This window comes from Aquarana catesbeiana, linkage group LG11, assembly GCF_042186555.1.
Source record: "Aquarana catesbeiana isolate 2022-GZ linkage group LG11, ASM4218655v1, whole genome shotgun sequence".
NCBI lineage: Eukaryota > Metazoa > Chordata > Amphibia > Anura > Ranidae > Aquarana > Aquarana catesbeiana.
Genome location: NC_133334.1, coordinates 273,757,885 through 273,777,535, shown reverse-complemented (window position 1 = coordinate 273,777,535; position 19,651 = coordinate 273,757,885). Strand labels below are relative to the sequence as shown.

Genomic DNA, 19,651 nt, shown 5'->3' with positions numbered 1-19,651 from the left:
ATTATTCCCTGTTTTTTTCCAGAAAAAAAAAAGAAAAATTTTCGTAAAAATTAAAATTAAATTGAAAGTCATTTTGTTACGATGGGAAAGTGAAATGCGGTGTATATAAAAGTATTAAGCTTGAAATAAAAGTACAGCTTATTCAATAAATAAACTCAACTTTCTGGAGGGAAAAGACCCCCCAACTTTTATCCCATAAAGTATTTTTTAATGTCTTTAGGGTACCTCTGGCATGCCAGGATGGGTTTTGCCGGTGGCAAGCAATTTTTTTTGCGGGCAAAGGCTGGTGTTGGCATTTCAATCATCACGGCACCATGGTTGATATGGTGTCAGGGTGATCAAAGTGCATTGTTTCTATTGTTACATTGTAATATATAATGAAGTGGTTCAACTCACCATAATGCAGAATCAGTGGAGCCCGGGGCGTGTCACTTGCCACATCTCCTGCCACCAGATGCATCATGTCACTTGCTACCATCGCCTGTCACCAGATGCAGCTTTTTAACTTGCCACCGTCACCTGCCACCATTTGCAGATTGTCACATGCCATGTGACCTGCCACCATTTGCAGATTGTCACTTGCCACCTGATGCGGATTGTCACTTGCCACCATTTGCAGATTGTCACTTGCCACGTCACCTGCCACCTGATGCAGATTGTCACTTGCCACCATTTACAGATTGTCACTTGCCAACATTTGAAGATTGTCACTTGCCACGTCACCTGCCACCTGATGTGGATTGTCACTTCCCACGTCACCTGCCACCTGATGCGGATTGTCACTTGCCACGTCACCTGCCACCTGATGCAGATTGTCACTTGCCACCATTTACAGATTGTCACCTGCCACCATTTGCAGATTGTCACTTGCCACGTCACCTGCCACCTGATGCAGATTGTCACTTGCCACCATTTACAGATTGTCACTTGCCAACATTTAAAGATTGTCACTTGCCACGTCACCTGCCACCTGATGTGGATTGTCACTTCCCATGTCACCTGCCACCATTAGCAGATTGTCACTTGCCACGTCACCTGCCACCTGATGCGGATTGTCACTTGCCACCATTTGCAGATTGTCACTTGCCATGTCACCTGCCACCATTTGCAGATTGTCACTTGCCAACATTTGAAGATTATCACATGCCACATCACCTGCCACCTGATGTGGATTGTCACTTCCCACGTCACCTGCCACCTGATGCGGATTGTCATTTGCCACGTCACCTGCCACCATTAACAGATTGTCACTTGCCACGTCACCTGCCACTAGATGTGGAGTGTCACTTGCCATGCCAGTGCCACCAAATGTGCATTGTCACTGCATTGGTGGCAGGCTGGCAGCACTGGTCCAGTTAGTGAGGGCAGGAGAGAGGAGATGCGGGGCGGGCAGTGAGAGATGATGTATAATCTCTCTGCTCTCCGCCGCACCTCCGACATTGAAGAGGCCTGCGCTGTGAGGGCAGAAGAGAGCTGATGTGTGGCAGGCAGTGAGAGATGATGTCATCTCTCTGCTCCCCGTCGCACATCACTCCCACATTGAAGTGGCCCGGCTGTGAAGGCGGAAGAGTGGTGGAGAGAGACGATGTCATCTCTGCTTGTCCGCCCGCTCATCTCTCTCCTCCACCTGTAATGCAGCCCGCCTGCCACAGCCGCGACCCTGCGGCAAGAGACTCGGGGCTATGGGCTCCAGATTTGGGGCTCCAGCCTCGATAGCCACCCCCTGGCGACGCCTATGCTTGTAGCATTTGGAAAAGAATATTTCTTTTCACAATATCTGCAAATTGCAGCTTTGCTCTCAGCAGAAATTGCAATGTGGAAATGTTTCCAAACTCTAGATGTTGGTCTCACCATTTTACTGAGAGAAGGAAAAGAAACAAAACGATGTACTGTCCAGACGATAGGCAAAGAATATGCTGTGATGGTGGAGAACATTAATAAGAATAATTTAAAGGTTAAAAAAGATAAAACTGATTTGTCAGACAAATGTACCCTCTTACCTGTCAATTAAGGCCAGATTAAGGAGGACAGAAACCATCATCTACTGTATCCTAACAATCACCCAACTGTAGGAGGTACAAGATGGAGCCCACAAGCAAACATAACTGGAGCCTTCCCCTGCAGTGCCCCCTTGTGGCAGAAATGCATATTTCTCATGTTTGAGAACTGCATTGAGAAGTACAGTGTTACTTGAACTGTATTCCAGGATTTGCTTGTCTTCCGCTGAGACAACTTGCAATAATGTAAGGCTTTACATAAAGTCTCAGAAAATTTTCATTAAAGAGGAGCTCCAGTCTCCCCCCAAAAAATTTAAAGTCTCATCTACAAATACTGTAGCTGCTGACTTTTAATACAAGGACACTTACCTGTCCAGGGATCCAGCGATGTCAGCGCCCGAGTCGATTCTTCAATCGGCTTTGGGTGCAGGCGCCGAGCAGCATAGGTTAGGGAAACTACCTGTGAAGCCGGTTTCCTACTGCGTGTGTCCCAGAGGACTGTGGGGGGGGGGGGGGGGGAGGAGGGGCAGAACTTCCTCTTGGATCGGCGTGGCGTTCTGACCCACAAGTGGAACTGGGTACCTGTAAAAACCAGGTACCTACAATCCCCTCCCCCCCAAAAAAAATGTGGCAGTGGGGGGGGGGGGGGGGGGTGCAAACAAGCGGAGATTCCCCTTTTGGGTAGAGGTCCACTTTAAGGTCTTCATGCTATATAGTTTGAATCTGATAGATATATTTATCATTGTAAAAGAGCACATTCCACCCTTCTTTTTCCCCCCAGGCCTTCCCTTCTCTACTCTCATGGCTGTAGAATTCAAATGGCAAAATGTATTGAATCTGTAATCAGGCTTTCAGTGCATGTAACAATTTATTATACATTTATAGGAAGCTTGGTAAAGATCTTTAGAGAGTCTGTCAATCCCTAAGTGAAAAATGGTTTAGGCTGCTGGGCTGAGTCCGCCTCCGGCTTCTTGCACATCCTGAATATTCCTATAATTGATAACTCTGTTGCTTTTCACCTAAGCAAGGATGGTGGGAGGCCCTCATAAATGCCACAGCGAGTACGCAGATCTCACCGACTGTCTCCCAGCCGGGTTCACACTACATGCGGGTTTGAAACCAAACCAAACCAGCATTTCAGTCCGACTTCGGGGGAGAGTTGACAGACATCTGGGCGGGTTAGACATGTGCAATTAGTTTCCTTATGAATTTGTTTTCGGAGAAAATTCAGCACATTCGTTCATTCTGAAGCATCCGAATGATCGAAAGACTCTTCTGACGAATGCATACGAAAACGAATTTTCAGATAGAACAAGAATCCAAAAATCTATTCAACCTACAAGTTTAACGAATTGATTACATTTGGATAATTTCGTATATTTTCTATTACAATTAAATTATTAAAGAGGAACTGCAGTCTGCTCGCATCATTTATAAAAAAAAAAAAAAAAAAACATCTTTGCCATTCTGAAGCTTCCCTCCAACCACTTTGCACATTATTTTATATATACTGTGATTCTGTATTTGCCAAATATGCTGCAGAAATCTCCCTCCACTGAGTCAGGCTGCAGCCATTTTAACTGTGGGCAGCCGAAGCTGCTGCCTGTTCACTTCCTGGATTTACACAGAGGCACAGCTCCAGCTTTGCAGCTCTCATTGGCCCTCCTATGACTCATCCCCCCTCCCTTCCTGGCAAACTCTCACGAGAGTGAGAGAGAGCTGTGCATGATGTCATAAGCCTAGGCTAATGATCAGACAAGAAACAGAAAGTGGGCTGTATAAGTGATTTACTGGCAGGAAAAAAAAAATGTTTTACTATCCAAAGTTAAAACAACAACAAGGGCAGAAAATTTAATAGATGGAAAGATGAAAAAATGACTGAAGTTCCACTTTAAAGAGTCTGTCAATCCCTAAGTGAAAAATGATGGTTTGGGCTGCTGGGCTGAGTCCGCCTCCGGCTTCTTGCACATCCTGAATATTCCTATCATTGATAACTCTGTTGCTTTTTCACCTGGCAATCTAAGCAAGGATGGTGGGAGGCGCTTATAAATGCCACAGCGGGTATGCAGATCTCACCGACTGTGTCTGAAGGAGAGAATAAACTGCCAAAGGGGTTCAACTCTACAACATCTACCAAATGCTGAACGATCAGCTTTGGGGTGGTGAACTGACTGACTGTTGTGTACAGGGGCGGACTGACCATTCAGCCACTCGGGCACTGCCCGAGGGCCCTGGGTCGCTAGGGGGCCCCATTAGGGTTGCCAGCCTCAGTAAAACCAGGGACAGTATGTATAAATCTGTGGTTTTTTTTACATCTGTCTGTGTATACTGTGTGTACATGTATGTGTATACTGTGTGAATGTATACTGTGTGGCCCCATAATCTCTGATTGCCTGGGGGCCCCATAATCTCCTATTGCCCGGGGGCCCCATGAGTTATCAGTTCGCCCCTGGTTGTGTATTACCTTTCTGTTGAATGCAGAGAAAGAGCTTGAAATTAGGCTTTACCAATCAGAAAAGCATGCAAAGTGCGCCATCTTGTGGACATTTTAGAAAACTACAGCTAAGGAAAATGATGCGCTTTTTCTATGTAACCAAATGATTCAGTGCATCTTTTCAACAGGCTCTGCCTGTATTACAGTTTCCATCCCGACTTTTTGTTAATTTTTTTTTATTACAGAACAGACATGCAATGTATCTTCTGCAATAAAATACACTTAGCTGCCCACCCATGGCCTACAGCAGGGGGGAGGCAACCCGGGGCCCTCCAGTTGTTGTGGAACTACATTTCCCATGAGGCATTGCAAGGCTGGCAGTTATAATTACTCCCAGGTGCATGATGGGACTTGTAGTTCTGCAACAGCTGGAGGGCCCCGAGGTCGCCTACCCCTGGGTCTACAGGAATATCATTTAAATTAAAGCGGGATTCTGGCCGCTCACCGAGGAGCAGGACACGCCGCGGAATAGGAACAGGCAGATTAGGAAAACTGCCTAGCAACAAGGGTTTAGGTAAGTATAAATTTTTTTTTTTTTCAAATGTTTTTTTTTTAATTTTTTTTAGGATTTTTGGTGCAATTTTTTTTTTCAGGGTAGCCCTCCACTTTAAACTCATTTTATTTTCTCTATTGTTTAAAAAAAAAAAAATACCGGGGGCCCCTTTGCACACCAAAATGTTCCCAAAGGCGAAGTAACTTTTTTTTTTTTTTTTTTTCATGCAGCAGCAGAGTTAAGCCATCACAGACAGAACGCGAACACAAACGTGGATCCGTAGACTGACCTGAAACATCACCGTGAAAAACACCACCACGATTGTTGTGGCCACAAAGTATCCCTTGGCCTTGACCTTCTTGCCGTCCAACAAGACCACGAGGGCGAAGGCCACCGCCCCTCGCAGGCCGCCGTACGACATCACAACCTGATCTATCTTGTCCAGTGGGAGGAGTCTAAAGTGATTTAAAACGCAAGTCTGCAGGATAACACCTGGAATAAAAAAAAAAAGCAAACCTGTCAGAGTTTTCGTCTCAGAGGGTGATTGCTTTCCCATCTTCAGTGTTCACCAGCAGCTGTCAGTGACAGTGCAGTCTTAGAAGTGGGAGGGTGCACAGCCGTGTGCTCCTAGTTCTAACATAGAATGTAGGTTACAGTGCAATTGTGGGTTGAAAATATAGCCCCCTCCCCCTCCCCCCCCAGTAAATTCCTACCCCAAGTGTCCTCACTTTGGACACAGGACATCACTGCTTATTCTTCTTTGGCAGTATGCAGTGCTTACTCCTGCATGGATCTGTGCCGCCATATCAATGTGTGAGCGACATCACGAGCAGCTATACTGTGAGCCAAGGGCGGTGTCATGGCGTACACCTCCAGGCTGGTGCTAGCACTAGGCAATCTAGGCAGCCGCCTAGGGCGCACTGCAGCCTAGGGTGCCCAGCCACTGGTGTTCCTACTCTCTTCAGCAAGCAACTAACTCTCAGCATCAGCAGGCAGACGCCGCTCCGTTCGCACAGTGGCGGCGGAGGACTGTGTCTGTGTCCCGACTCCCGAATGAATGGAAGCAAGCAAACATTCGATGATGGGCGCTGATGAGGCTGCATTTGATGGGCACCGGTGAGGCTACATTTGATGGGCGCTGGTGAGGCTGCATTTGATGGGCGCCGGTGAGGCTGCATTTGATGGGCGCTGGTGAGGCTGCATTTGATGGGCGCTGGTGAGGTTGCATTTGATGGGCGCTGGTGAGGCTGCATTTGATGGGCGCTGGTGAGGCTGCATTTGATGGGCGCTGGTGAGGCTGCATTTGATGGGCGCTTCATTAAAAAGGTGGGGTATACATGGGCAGGGAAAAGAGGGTGGAGTCAGGGGTTGAGCCAATTGAGGGGGGGGGGGGGCGGCAAAATGAGGCATCGCCTAGGGTGTCAAAAATCCTTGCACCAGCCCTGCCTCCAGGGGGTGTGTCCATGACAGCCTGGGCTTACAGGAAAGGGTTATACAATCCAAGGTGTCATTCAACCCTGAAGCCCAGCGGCAGCAGGATGTAGCAGGAATTCTGCAGTGGATACCGGCAGAGAGGAGGTAAATATTGCAGCAAAAGCTGCTTTTTGTTCAATATCCACTTGACGGTGCGCCGCTGGACTTCAAGTGGTTATGCCGCAATGATGTCCGCAGTCGCAGGAATCAACTCGGTGTCTTTTTTTTTTTTTTTTTTTTTAGAGCCAATGGTCTGCTTTCTTGCAAAAGCAATCCAAGCAGTTAATTAGCTGCTGGATTGCTTTTACAAGCAGCGGGAATAGGCCCCAGATCTCTCCATAAAGAGGACCTGTCACTAAGGTTGTCCTGATACCTAGCACTTGTACTCGCGCAAATGCTCCCGATGCCTAATCCGATACCTGGGAGAGGCGGCGTTGCTGTGCGCAACTGGAAGTCAGCGGGCAGAGTGAGCGGGCAGAGTGAGCAGGCGGAGCGGAGAGCGAGTCCTCAAGCAGTGGAACTAGGTAAGCGGGCAGGGGTGCGGGGTGCAGCCGTATTTTCCATCAGGATCGGTGACCGGAGCCGTCACATTCAGTAACAGAAGTGATGTTCTGTGTCACCGTCAGCAGTTGGACATCCTGACGCCCATCTTGGTACACCTGCACTCGGCCGCAGTAAGCCAGCAGCGGACATCTTGTTACACCCAGCCCATATAGTTCTATGTTGTAAACTGGCCCCTAAGGGCCAGCTCACACCATAGAAACGCAGTCTGGATGCGTTCCAGGTGCTTTTCTGCATGCACGTTTTTGATGCGTTTTTGGTGCTTTTTGATGCGTTTTTGGTGGGTTTTTAATGCAGTCTAGTGCTCCCCCCCCCCTCTTTTTTCAACCTTAAATAAGGACAAGTGTGTTGCAGTGCGTTTTTGGTGCATTAAGGTGCGTTCCGGTGCGTTTTTGATGCGTTTTACAGCTTTCCAGTACAGTCCAGTGCAGAAAAAATGCAGCACGTTCTACTTTTTTTTCTGGAACTGGTACGCACTGGAACTGCAAGCACTGGTGTGAACTATGCCACTGAAAACCATATAACCTACTTTCCATGCGTTTTTGATGCAGAAAAAACGCACTGGACTGCATGTGGTGTGAACTGGCCCTAAATATGGACAAGAGTGTTGCAGTGCGTTTTTGGTGCATTAAGGGCCAGTTCACACCACATGCAGTCCGATGCGGTTTTTTTTTTCTGCATCAAAAACGCATGGAAAGTAGGTTATATGGTTTTCAGTGGCATAGTTCACACCAGTGCTTGCAGTTCCAGTGCGTACCAGTTCCAGAAAAAAAAGTAGAACGTGCTGCATTTTTTCTGCACTGGACTGTACTGGAACGCTGTAAAACGCATCAAAAACACACTGGAACGCACCGCAACGCACCTAAATGCACCAAAAACGCACTGCAACACACTTGTCCTTATTTAAGGTTAAGATAAAAGGGGGGGGAGCACTGGACTGCATCAAAAACGCACCAAAAACGCAGTGGAACGCATCAAAAGCATGCATGCAGAAAAGCACCTGGAACGCATCCGGACTGCGTTTCTATGGGGTGAACTGGCCCTAAATGTTCTGTTGTCACAGAGAACAGATTTAAGGAATCCTTTGCCGAGGACAACATTTTATGAAGCATTCTGCAGGTATTGTAGATAATAAATAGTTGGAGAATCGGACTCACCGATCGCCCTGAAGACGAAGATGAAGACGAGCGTGGACAGGACCAGCGCCGAGTCCCAGATCCACTTGGAGGTGTCCACGGCGGAAATGCCCAGGAAGATGAAGATGATGGTCTCGGAGCTGCTGGCGAGGGTCTTCATGGTGTACTTGACGGTGGTCCGGGATTTGTTGGAGATGTTGGCCTCCACGTACTTCTTACAGCACAGGCCGCAGAACGTCACCCTACGGGAGGAAAGTGGAAGATTCCGCCGCTCAGCATATTCATCAGGCTCATAAAATTCAGATAAAATCTGGACACGCGCGGTTCGTTCCGTTCCGAATTAAAATTCGGATGCATTTTAGCTATTGGGAAATTCGGATGTATCCGAATTTCCGAATTAGAATAGTACCGAATTTAAAATGAATCCGAAATAACAGAAAAAAAAATTCGGACGAAATTCGAATAGTTTTCGAATACTTTTCCAATTCGAATCGTTTTCAAATAGTTTTCCAATTTCCAAAGAGAATAAAAAAGAATATAAAAGTACCAAATTTAAACAAATCCGAAATAACAGAAGAAAATTCAGACGAAATTCAAATTGTTTTCGAATACTTTTCCAATTCGAATCGCTTTCAAATTCGAAAACTTTTTGAATAGTTTTCCAATTTCCAAAGAGAATAAAATAGAATAGAAAATATAGAAATAGAATAGAAAAAAAAAAGAAAATAAAGAAATAGAATAGAAAAAAAACAAAAAACGATTTTTTTACTATTTTATTCCTATATTTTCTATTCTATTTTATTCTCTTTGGAAACTAGAAAACTATTTGAAAAGTTTTCGAATTCGAATAGTTTTCCAATTTTCAAAGAGAATAAAATAGAATAGAAAATAAAGGAATAGAATAGAAAAAAAAAAGAAAATAAAGAAATAGAATAGAAAAAAAAACAAAAAACGATTTTTTTACTATTTTATTCCTATATTTTCTATTCTATTTTATTCTCTTTGGAAACTAGAAAACTATTTGAAAAGTTTTCGAATTCGAATAGTTTTCCAATTTTCAAAGAGAATAAAATAGAATAGAAAATATAGGAATAAAATAGTAAAAAATCGTTTTTTTTTTTATATTCTATTTCTTTATTTTCTTTTTTATTCTATTCTATTCCTTTATTTTCTATTCTATTTTATTCTCTTTGAAAATTGGAAAACTATTCGAATTCGAAAACTTTTCAAATAGTTTTCTAGTTTCCAAAGAGAATAAAATAGAATAGAAAATATAGGAATAAAATAGTAAAAAAATCGTTTTTTGTTTTTTTTCTATTCTATTTCTTTATTTTCTTTTTTATTCTATTCTATTCCTTTATTTTCTATTCTATTTTATTCTCTTTGAAAATTGGAAAACTATTCGAATTCGAAAACTTTTCGAATAGCTTTCCAATTTCCAAAGAGAATAAAATAGAATAGAAAAGTACCGAATTTAAACAAATCCAAAATAACAGAAGAAAATTCGAATAGTTTTCGATACTTTTCCAATTCGAATCATTTTCGAATTCGAAAACTTTTCGAATAGTATTCCAATTTCCAAAGAGAATAAAATAGAATAGAAAATATAGGAATAGAATAGAATTTTTAAAATTTTTTTTTTATCCTATTCCTTTATTTGCTATTTTATTCTTTTTGGAAATTGGAAAACTATTCGAATTCCAAAACTTTTCAAATAGTTTTCCAATTTCCAAAGAGAATAAAATAGAATAGAAAAGTACCAAATTTAAACGAATCCGAAAGAACAGAAAAAAAATTTGGACGAAATTCGAATAGTTTTCGAATAATTTTCCAATTCGAATCGCTTTCGAATTCGAAAACTTTTCAAATAGTTTTCCAATTTCCAAAGAGAATAAAATAGAATAGAAAATATAGGAATAGAATAGAAAAAAAAAGTCTATTCTATTCCTTTATTTTCTATTCTATTTTATACTTTTTGGAAATTGGAAAACTATTCGAATTCCAAAACTTTTCGAATAGTTTTCCAATTTCCAAACAGAATACAATAGAATAGAAAAGTACCAAATTTAAACAAATCCGAAATAACAGAAGAAAATTCGGACGAAATTCAAATTGTTTTCGAATACTTTTCCAATTTCCAAAGAGAATAAAATAGAATAGAAAATATAGAAATAGAATAGAAAAAAAAATAGTTTTTTTTTTTCTATTCTATTTCTTTATTTTCTTTTTTTTTCTATTCTATTCCTTTATTTTCTATTCTATTTTATTCTCTTTAGAAATTGGAAAACTATTCGAATTCCAAAACTTTTCGAATAGTTTTCCAATTTCCAAAGAGAATAAAATAGAATAGAAAAGTACCGAATTTAAATGAATCCGAAATAACAGAAAAAAAATTCGGACGAAATTCAAATTGTTTTCGAATACTTTTCCAATTCGAATCGCTTTCAAATTCGAAAACTTTTCGAATAGTTTTCCAATTTCCAAAGAGAATAAAATAGAATAGAAAATATAGAAATAGAATAGAAAAAAAAATAGTTTTTTCTTTATTTTCTATTCTATTTTATTCTCTTTGGAAATTGGAAAACTATTCGAATTCGAAAACTTTTCGAATTCAAAAACTATTCGAAAACTTTTCGAATCGATTCAAAAACGAATAAACGAAACAAATTCCTGAAATCGAATTAGACAAATGAAACAAATTTAGCTAAAAGAATTTAGGTAAATAACGAATCGAAGCTAAACAAATTTTTTCATTCTGCACATGTCGAATAAAATCTAAATACAGATCAATGTGGACCTGACTGATTGGGTTTTTTTGGGGGGGGGGGATTTCTCATCTTTATTATTAACAATCAGTCCCTAAGCTCCAGTCAGTGACTTTAACTAGGCCGAGATTATCTCATCAATGTGCTGCAGGCAGGAGGGAGCATTTCCTCAGTCTCTTCGCCTTCATTGATAAGACTGAACTGTATATTGTAATTTTGTAGCAAGTCACACGATGTGAAGGTGCAGCAGGAGCTGATCTGTGTCAGACATTTGTGAACACAGCCAAGAAATGCACAGGGAGTGCTGGGAGTTCCATGATCGTGTCATCTCTGAGCCCAAAAAAAATATTCTAAACCTGAATAATGCCTACATAAAGATGGTGCCACCCTTCTGGAGAGAAAAGTAAATGAAGGAGTACTGTGATCTCAGTGAGGTAATAAATGGCGGTGTTTAGGCTTCATTTAGATGTGCGGTTAGGGGGCAGGAAAAATGTGCAGATGAGGCACCAACTACTTCCACACCGAGCCAAATCTGACACTCCTCTCCTACATGTAAAAATCCACATTTTTTTTGCTAGAAAATTACGCAGAACCCCCAAACATTATATACATTTTTAAGCAGAGGCCCTAGAGAATAAAATGGTGGGTGTTGCAATTTTTTATGGTCACACAGTATTTGCGTAGTGATTTTTAAAATAATTATTTTTTTAGTTATTCTTTAGAATTTTTTGATTTTCTTTCTTATTTTCGGATTTTCGAATTTACAAGATTTCGAATTTATAAATTTTCGAATTCTCGAATTTTCAAATTTAGCAATTTTCGAACTTTCGAATTTACAAATTTTCATATTTACGAATTTTCAAATTTACGAATTTACGCATTTTTGAATTTACAAATTTTATGAATTTTCAAATTTTACGAATTGTCAAATTTACGCATTTTCAAATTTTCGAATTTACAAATTTTCAAATTTACGAATTGCGATCGTAACGAATGACCCGAAAAACGAAAAAAAATAAAAATAAAATAAGAATCAATGAAACGAAAATGAACAAATTTTTTAGCAGTGCACATGTTCATATTCTCAAATTTACGAATTTTCGAATTTACAAATTTTCAAATTAAAGAATTTCTGGATTTTCGAATTTACAAATTTTCGAATTTTCGAATTTAAGAAATGTGATCGTAACGAATGACCCGAAAAACTAAAAAAAAAAAAAACCAAGAACCAATGAATCGAAAACGAACAAATTTTTCAGCAGTGCACATATCCATATTCTCAAATTTATGAATTTTTGATGTTTTCAAATTTTCGAATTTCCCAATTTTCGAATTTAGGAACTTACGAATTTTCAAATTTACGTATTTTCGAATTTAAGAATTGTGATCATAACGAATGACCTGAAAAGCGAAAAAAAAAAAGAACCAATGAACTGAAAACGAACAAATTTTTCGGAAGTGCACGTATCCATATTCTCAAATTTCCGAATTTTTGATGTTTTCAAATTTTCAAATTTACAAATTTTCGAATTAAGGAATTTCCGAATTTTCGAATTTCCGAATTTTAGAATTTAGGAATTTACAAATTTTCGAATGTAAGAATTGTGATCATAACGAAAGACCAGAAAAACGAAAAAACAAAAAAAAAAACCAATGAACTGAAAACTAACAAATTTTTCGGCAGTGCACGTATCCATATTCTCAAATTTACGAATTTTTGATGTTTTCAAATTTTCAAATTTACAAATTTTCGAATTTACGAATTTTCGAATTAAGGAATTTCCACATTTTCGAATTTCTGTATATTTGAATTTAGGAATGTAGGAATTTTTGAATTTTAGAATTTAGGAATTTACAAATTTTCGAATGTAAGAATTGTGATCATAACGAAAGACCCGAAAAACGAAAAAACAAAAAACAAAAAAAAGAACCAATGAACTGAAAACGAACACATTTTTCGGCAGTGTACGTATCCATATTCTCAAATTTACGAATTTTTGATGTTTTCAAATTTTCAAATTTACAAATTTTTGAATTTACGAATTTTCGAATTAAGGAATTTCCGAATTAAGGAATTTTCAAATTTTCAAATTATGATCATAATAAATGACCCAAAAAAAAAAACCAAGAACCAATGAACCGAAAACTAACACATTTTTCGGCAGTGCACATATCCATATTCTCAAATTTACGAATTTTTGAATTTTCAAATTTTCAAATTTTTCGAATTTACGAATTTCCAAATTTCTGAATTTAGGAACTTGGAAATTTAGGAATTTTCAAATTGCGATCATAACGAATGACCCGAAAAACAAAAAAAACACAAAAAAACAAGAACCAATAAAAAACGAAAAATAACTAATTTTTTGGCAGTGCACGTCCATAACGCAAAAAACGGGGGGTAAAACTTCCGGGGCTTAAGTGATTAACGTCTATGGGCACAAGTCAGATAGAAGTCGCCTTGAAGGAACCTTTTTCTAAAGTCGGAGCGACTTCAGTAGTGCTAATAGGCGGCTTTCATTGACTAACATGGGATTTCACATGTCATGTGACTTGGGGGGGGTCTCACGAATCAGATCGCTGGCTACATACACGGGATATGTGCGCCTCTCTGATTCCGATACCAAGGCTGATTTGTAGCCCCAGCCGGACCCTGAAGATCCTTTCCATGTCTTATTGAAGGAGCAGACGGAGGAAGAAGTGACAGTTGATAATCGCTGTGTGGGTTGAGTCGTGACTCGGCTCGGTGAAGAGGGTCACATTTATGAGTCACGGTGATGTGAGAGGCTCTGCGTTCTCTACGAGGATCCTCTTCACCTTGTACTCCTGTGACTCAGCGGTTCTGTAATGAGACGACTCGGATCCTCGGTAAGAACAGAGCGGCGAGGTGCGGCGGAGTGCGATACGTGGGCGCCGTCTGTGTCGCCGCTCTTGTCTCACTCCTTGTTCAGACCTTTTCATGGTCACAGATGTTTTCGAATCTCTGGAGTACACATTGTGGGAAACCAAGGCGAGAGGAGACAACTGTGATCTAAATGCAAGTCTAACGATGAAGGCCATACAGAGGCACCAACACCAAAAAAACGCCAGAGACTTCGGCATCCCATTGTAATAATGGAACTACAACCATAGCGGGGGGGGGATTTACTCAAACTGGAGCACACAGAATCTGGTGTAGCTGTACGTAGTAACCAATCAGCTTCTGACTTCAGCTTTTTCAGTTGAGCTTTGAAAACCAGCCCCCCCCCCTCCCATTCACAGCGACTTGCGACTTGTCAATGCGATTTGACCGTTCCAAATCGCATGGCAAGTCGCACCCTATTGTCGGCGATGGAACTGTTCAAATCGGTGCGACTCTGACTATGCGGTGCCGCACCGATTAAAAAAAAAAAAAGGCTCCTGCACTAATTTTTAACGATTTCAGGTGCGACTTGCATAGAAGTCGCACAGACGTCAGGCGAGTCGCAACCTGAAATCGCACTGATCTTTGGCTTTGAAATCATACTACGTTAAGCAAAGTAGCACAATTTCAAAGTCGCATTCAGTGTGAACAGGGGCTAAAACCTGGAAGCTGATTGGGTGCCATGCACAACTGCACCAGATTCTGTGTGTACCAGTTTCAGTGAATCTCTCTTGTTCCTGGCTTCTGGGAGATCTATTGTTGCTGGTGGGGGGTCTATTATTCCTGGGGTGAATATATTGGGCAGGGGGCTCCAAACTGTGGCCCTGGGGGCGGATTAGGCCCTTTGTTTGCCTTTATTCAGCTCTTGGAGTACTATTCCATCCACTGACACCAATAATGGGGCATTGTTCCTGTCGCTGACAACCATGATGGGGCCCTATTCCTCCCATTCACACCAACAATGGGGCATTAGTCCTAACACTGCATGCCAGAACATTTCCTACTGCCATTGGCCCAAGCTGGGCCCGCCCTAAAATCTAAAGGACAGTAAACTGGCCCTTTGTTTAGAAAGTTTGGAGATCCCCGCTGTAGGGGCTATTTTGTTGCAGGGGATCTATTGCTGCTGCGGGACAATTGTTGCTGGGAGGGATCTACTATTGAGGGAGGGATCTACTATTGAGGGAGGGATCTACTATTGAGGGAGGGATCTATTATTGAGGGAGGGATCTACTACTGAGGGAGGGATCTACTATTGAGGGAGGGATCTACTATTGAGGGAGGGATCTACTATTGAGGGAGGGATCTATTATTGAGGGAGGGATCTACTATTGAGGGAGGGATCTACTACTGAGGGAGGGATCTACTATTGAGGGAGGGATCTATTATTGAGGGAGGGATCTATTGTTCCTGGCTGTTGGGAGATCCATTGTTGCTTGTGGGAGGATCTATTTTTCCAGGGGTTGATCTATTGTTGCTGTAGGGGGTGTTTTGTTGCATGGGGATCTATTGCTGCTGGGGGCCAATTGTTTCTGAGAGGGATCTACTGTTGAGGGAGGGATCTTTTTTCCTGGTAGATCTATCATTGTTTGTGGAGGTCTATTATTCCTGGGACGGATCTATTGTTGCTGGGGTGGGGTGTATTGTTGCCAGATCCAGGGGATCCGTTTTACTGCCTTGTTATCATTAACAAACTCCATACTGTTTGCCGCCCCCCAAAAAATTTACACCAGCCACTACTGGTGGTGACAAGGGGGTACTTGGAAGGGGGGGGGGAAGTATCTGCACCTGTTCTCTGAGAAAAAAAGCCCGGCCTACCTACCTGCATGACACCAATGATGGGGCACTATTCACTTCCACTGACACCAATGATGGGGCACTATTCACTTCCACTGACAACAAGGATGGGGCACTATTCCTCCCACTGACACCAAGGATGGGGCACTATTCCTCCCACTGACACCAATGATGGGGCACTATTCACTCCCGCTGACACCAATGATGGGGCACTATTCACTTCCACTGACACCAAGGATGGGGCACTATTCACTTCCACTGACAACAAGGATGGGGCACTATTCCTCCCACTGACACCAAGGATGGGGCACTATTCCTCCCACTGACACCAATGATGGGGCACTATTCACTCCCGCTGACACCAATGATGGGGCACTATTCACTCCCACTGATACCAATGATGGGGCGCTATTCCTCCCACTGATACCAATGATGGGGCACTATTTCTCCCACTGACACCAAGGATGGGGCACTATTCCTCTCACTGACACCAATGATGGGGGACTATTCCTCCCACTGACACCAATGATGGGGCACTATTCCTCCCACTGATACCAATGATGGGGCACTATTTCTCCCACTGACACCAAGGATGGGGCACTATTCCTCTCACTGACACCAATGATGGGGGACTATTCCTCTCACTGACACCAATGATGGGGCACTATTCACTCCCACTGATACCAATGATGGGGCACTATTTCTCCCACTGACACCAAGGATGGGGCACTATTCCTCTCACTGACACCAACGATGGGGGACTATTCCTCCCACTGACACCAATGATGGGGCACTATTCCTCTCACTGACACCAATGATGGGGCACTATTCACTTCCACTGACACCAATGATGGGGCACTATTCCTCCCACTGACACCAATGATGGGGCACTATTCCCCCCACTAACACCAATGATGGGGCACTATTCCTCTCACTGACACCAATGATGGGGCACTATTCCTCTCACTGACACCAATGATGGGGCACTATTCCTCTCACTGACACCAATGATGGGGCACTATTCCTCCCACTGACACCAATGATGGGGCACTATTCCTCCCACTGACACCAATGATGGGGCACTATTCCTCCCACTGACACCAATGATGGGGCACTATTCCTCCCACTGTCACCAATGATGTAAAGCTCTGCCTCTACCAAACTGGACACTTCTATACAGACACAGTGCAGAACAAGGTCAGTAATGGGGAAGGTCGGCCTACAAGCAATCCTTGTGACTGGTCCTTTGCCCTCTGCTTGGCTCTCTTGGGCACAGCTTTCTCTGTATAGATCCTCATTAAGATCGATCAATGCAGGCTCTTCAAGCTAAATATCAATCAAAAGAAAATGGCCACCTCCTCCTAATCATTAAGGTCGATCGATGTTTGTTTTTCAAGGTGAATATTGATTTTAAAAAAAATGACGGTCATTAAGATTGAATGATACCAACCTATCCAGCTAAATACTGATAACAATGATAACATTTTACTGCCACTCCAGATTGTCGGCATTGTAATCAAGCTGTAAAGGGATCACAGCATTGGAAATGGTTAGAGACGTGAAGGACAAAAAGTAAGGCGGTTGCTATGTTATAGAGCAGGGGACCCCCAGCTTTCTAAACAAAAGGCCAGTTAAATGTCCTTTAGAATTTAGGGGGGCCGGACTGTGACATTTAAATGCATAGACAAGTGTAGCGCTACACTTGTCTATGCATTTAAATTTTGACAAAATCCTTGTTTGTTGTGTGAGCTGCTGTCCTGTTGGGTGAGCGCAGGGTTAAACTTTTTTCTTCGGACTGTGACATTGCCTCATCAATGGTTTCAGTGGGACAAATAGTGCCCCATTATCAGTGTCAGGAATAGTGCCCCATCATTGGTGTCAGTGGGAGGAATAGTGCCCCCATCATTGGTGTCAGTGGGAATAATAGTGCCCCATTATCAGTGTCAGTGGGAGGAATAGTGCCCCATCATTGGTGTCATTGGGAGGAATAGTACCCCATCATTGGTGTCATTGGAAGGAATAGTACCCCATCATTGGTGTCAGTGGGAGTGAATAGTGCCCCATCATTGGTGTCATTGGAAGGAATAGTGCCCCATCATTGGTGTCATTGGGAGGAATAGTGCCCCATCATTGGTGTCATTGGAAGGAATAGTGCCCCATCATTGGTGTCATTGGAAGGAATAGTGTCCCATCATTGGTGTCAGTGGGAGGAATAGTGCCCCATCATTGGTATCAGTGGGGGACTAGTGTCCCATCCTTGGTGTTAGTGGGAGGAATTATGACCCATTGTTAATGTCAGTGGGAGGACAAAGGCCAGATACAGGCACACAAAGGGCCACATTTGAGGGGAGAAGTGACAGATCGTGTGTTGAAAGTATGAATAGCGATCTGTCACCTCCACTAGACAGTCCCCTCCCCCCTTCAGTTAGAACACACTGAGGCTCGCCTGACAAGTTGCCTCCCGTTCTGTACAATGGAACGCAAGTCGCTCCGACTTAGAAAAAGGTTCCTGTACGACTTTGGGGGCGACTTGTGGCGGCTTGCATAGACTTCTATACAGAAGTCGTTTTGCAAGTCGCCCGGGCAGTCGTGTGCAGGTCGCCTCGGTGAGGCGACCTGCAAGTCGTGCCGCCTCTGGTGTGAACCGAGGCTGAGGGAACACAATTAACCCCTTGATCGCCCCCTAGTGTTAACCCCTTCCCTACCAGTGACATTTTTACAGCAATCAGTGCATTTTTATAGCACTGATCGCTGTATGAATGTCACTGGTCCCAAAAATGTGTCAAAAGTGTCCGACATGTCCACCATAATGTTGGAGTCTCAATAAAAATCGCAGATCGCCGCCATTACTAATAGGAAAAATAATAATAATAAAAATGCTATACATCTATCCACTTTTTTTGTATACGCTATAACTTTTCCGCAAACCAATCAATATACGCTTATTGCGATTTTTATTACCACAAATATGTAGAAGAATACGTATCGGCCTAAACTGAGAAAAAATTTGCTTTTTTTGTTTTAAAATGGGAATATTTATTATAACAAAAAGTAAAAGATATTGTGTTTTTTTCAAAATTGTTGCTCTTTTTTTGTTTAAAGCGCAAAAACTAAAAAACGCAGAGGTGATCAAATACCGCCAAAAGAAAGCTCTATTTGTGGGGGCAAAAAAAAGGACGTCAATTTTGTTTGGGTGCAACGTCGCACGACCGCACAATTGTCAGTTAAAGCGACGCAGCGCCAAATGGCAAAAAAATGGCCCGGTCATTCAGCAGCCAAATCTTCCGGGGCTGAAGCGGTTAAGGCTGCATTCTTACCTGAGCGTTTTCAGCTCATAAAACGCCTGAAGAACGCCCAACAAGCAAAATCCCATTCATTGCAAAGGCACCTGTTCACATCTGAGCGTTTTGTCACCAGAAGCAAAAACGCCTGAAAAACCCTCCAGAGCTCAAAAAAAGAACATGAGCTTCTTTTGGGGCAGATTACGGACATTTTTCTGCCTTTTACATTGGTGACCTGAACAAAATCACGGTAAAAAAAAACGCACGACTTTGAAACGCTCAGGTGTGAATGCAGCCTGACTGTTAAATGTGGTAATGTCATCTTCAGTGGCGGAACTACCGCCATAGCGACCCACGCGCTCGCTATGGGGCCCGCAGCCGAGAGGGGCCTGTGGGGAGGATGAGGAATGGGGGGGGCGAGCGCCGCCCACATGGTCCCCCATCCAAAGGAAGTGAGGAGAGGAAGAGGCGAGCTGTCCGTACCAGCAGAGAGCTGTAAGAGCTTTCATTAGAATTCCAGTGTTCCCGGGGCTCACCGTCACATAGCCCCACCTCTTGGCCCGGCGCCTTTGATAGACAGAACGCCGGTCCAATGCGGGACATGTGACGTCATCAAAGGCGCCGGGGCCAAGAGGTGGGGCTATGTGACGGTGAGCCCCGGGAACACGTGAAATTCTGATGAAAGCTCTTAAAGCTAAGCTCTCTGCTCGCCTCTTCCTCTCCTCACTTCCCCTGGTGGGGGGACCGTGCGGGCG

At 42.7% G+C, this 19,651-nt stretch overlaps 1 protein-coding gene across 1 annotated transcript in view; it reads right to left on the bottom strand.

Annotated features, from left to right (window-relative positions):
- The window catches only part of SLC9A5 (solute carrier family 9 member A5), a 143,111-nt gene that overhangs the window by 61,506 nt on the left and 61,954 nt on the right, over positions 1 to 19,651 (bottom strand). The window contains 2 exon segments of the mRNA XM_073605843.1: positions 5,274 to 5,476; positions 8,176 to 8,396. Of these exon segments, the coding sequence (XP_073461944.1) occupies positions 5,274 to 5,476; positions 8,176 to 8,396 (424 nt within the window).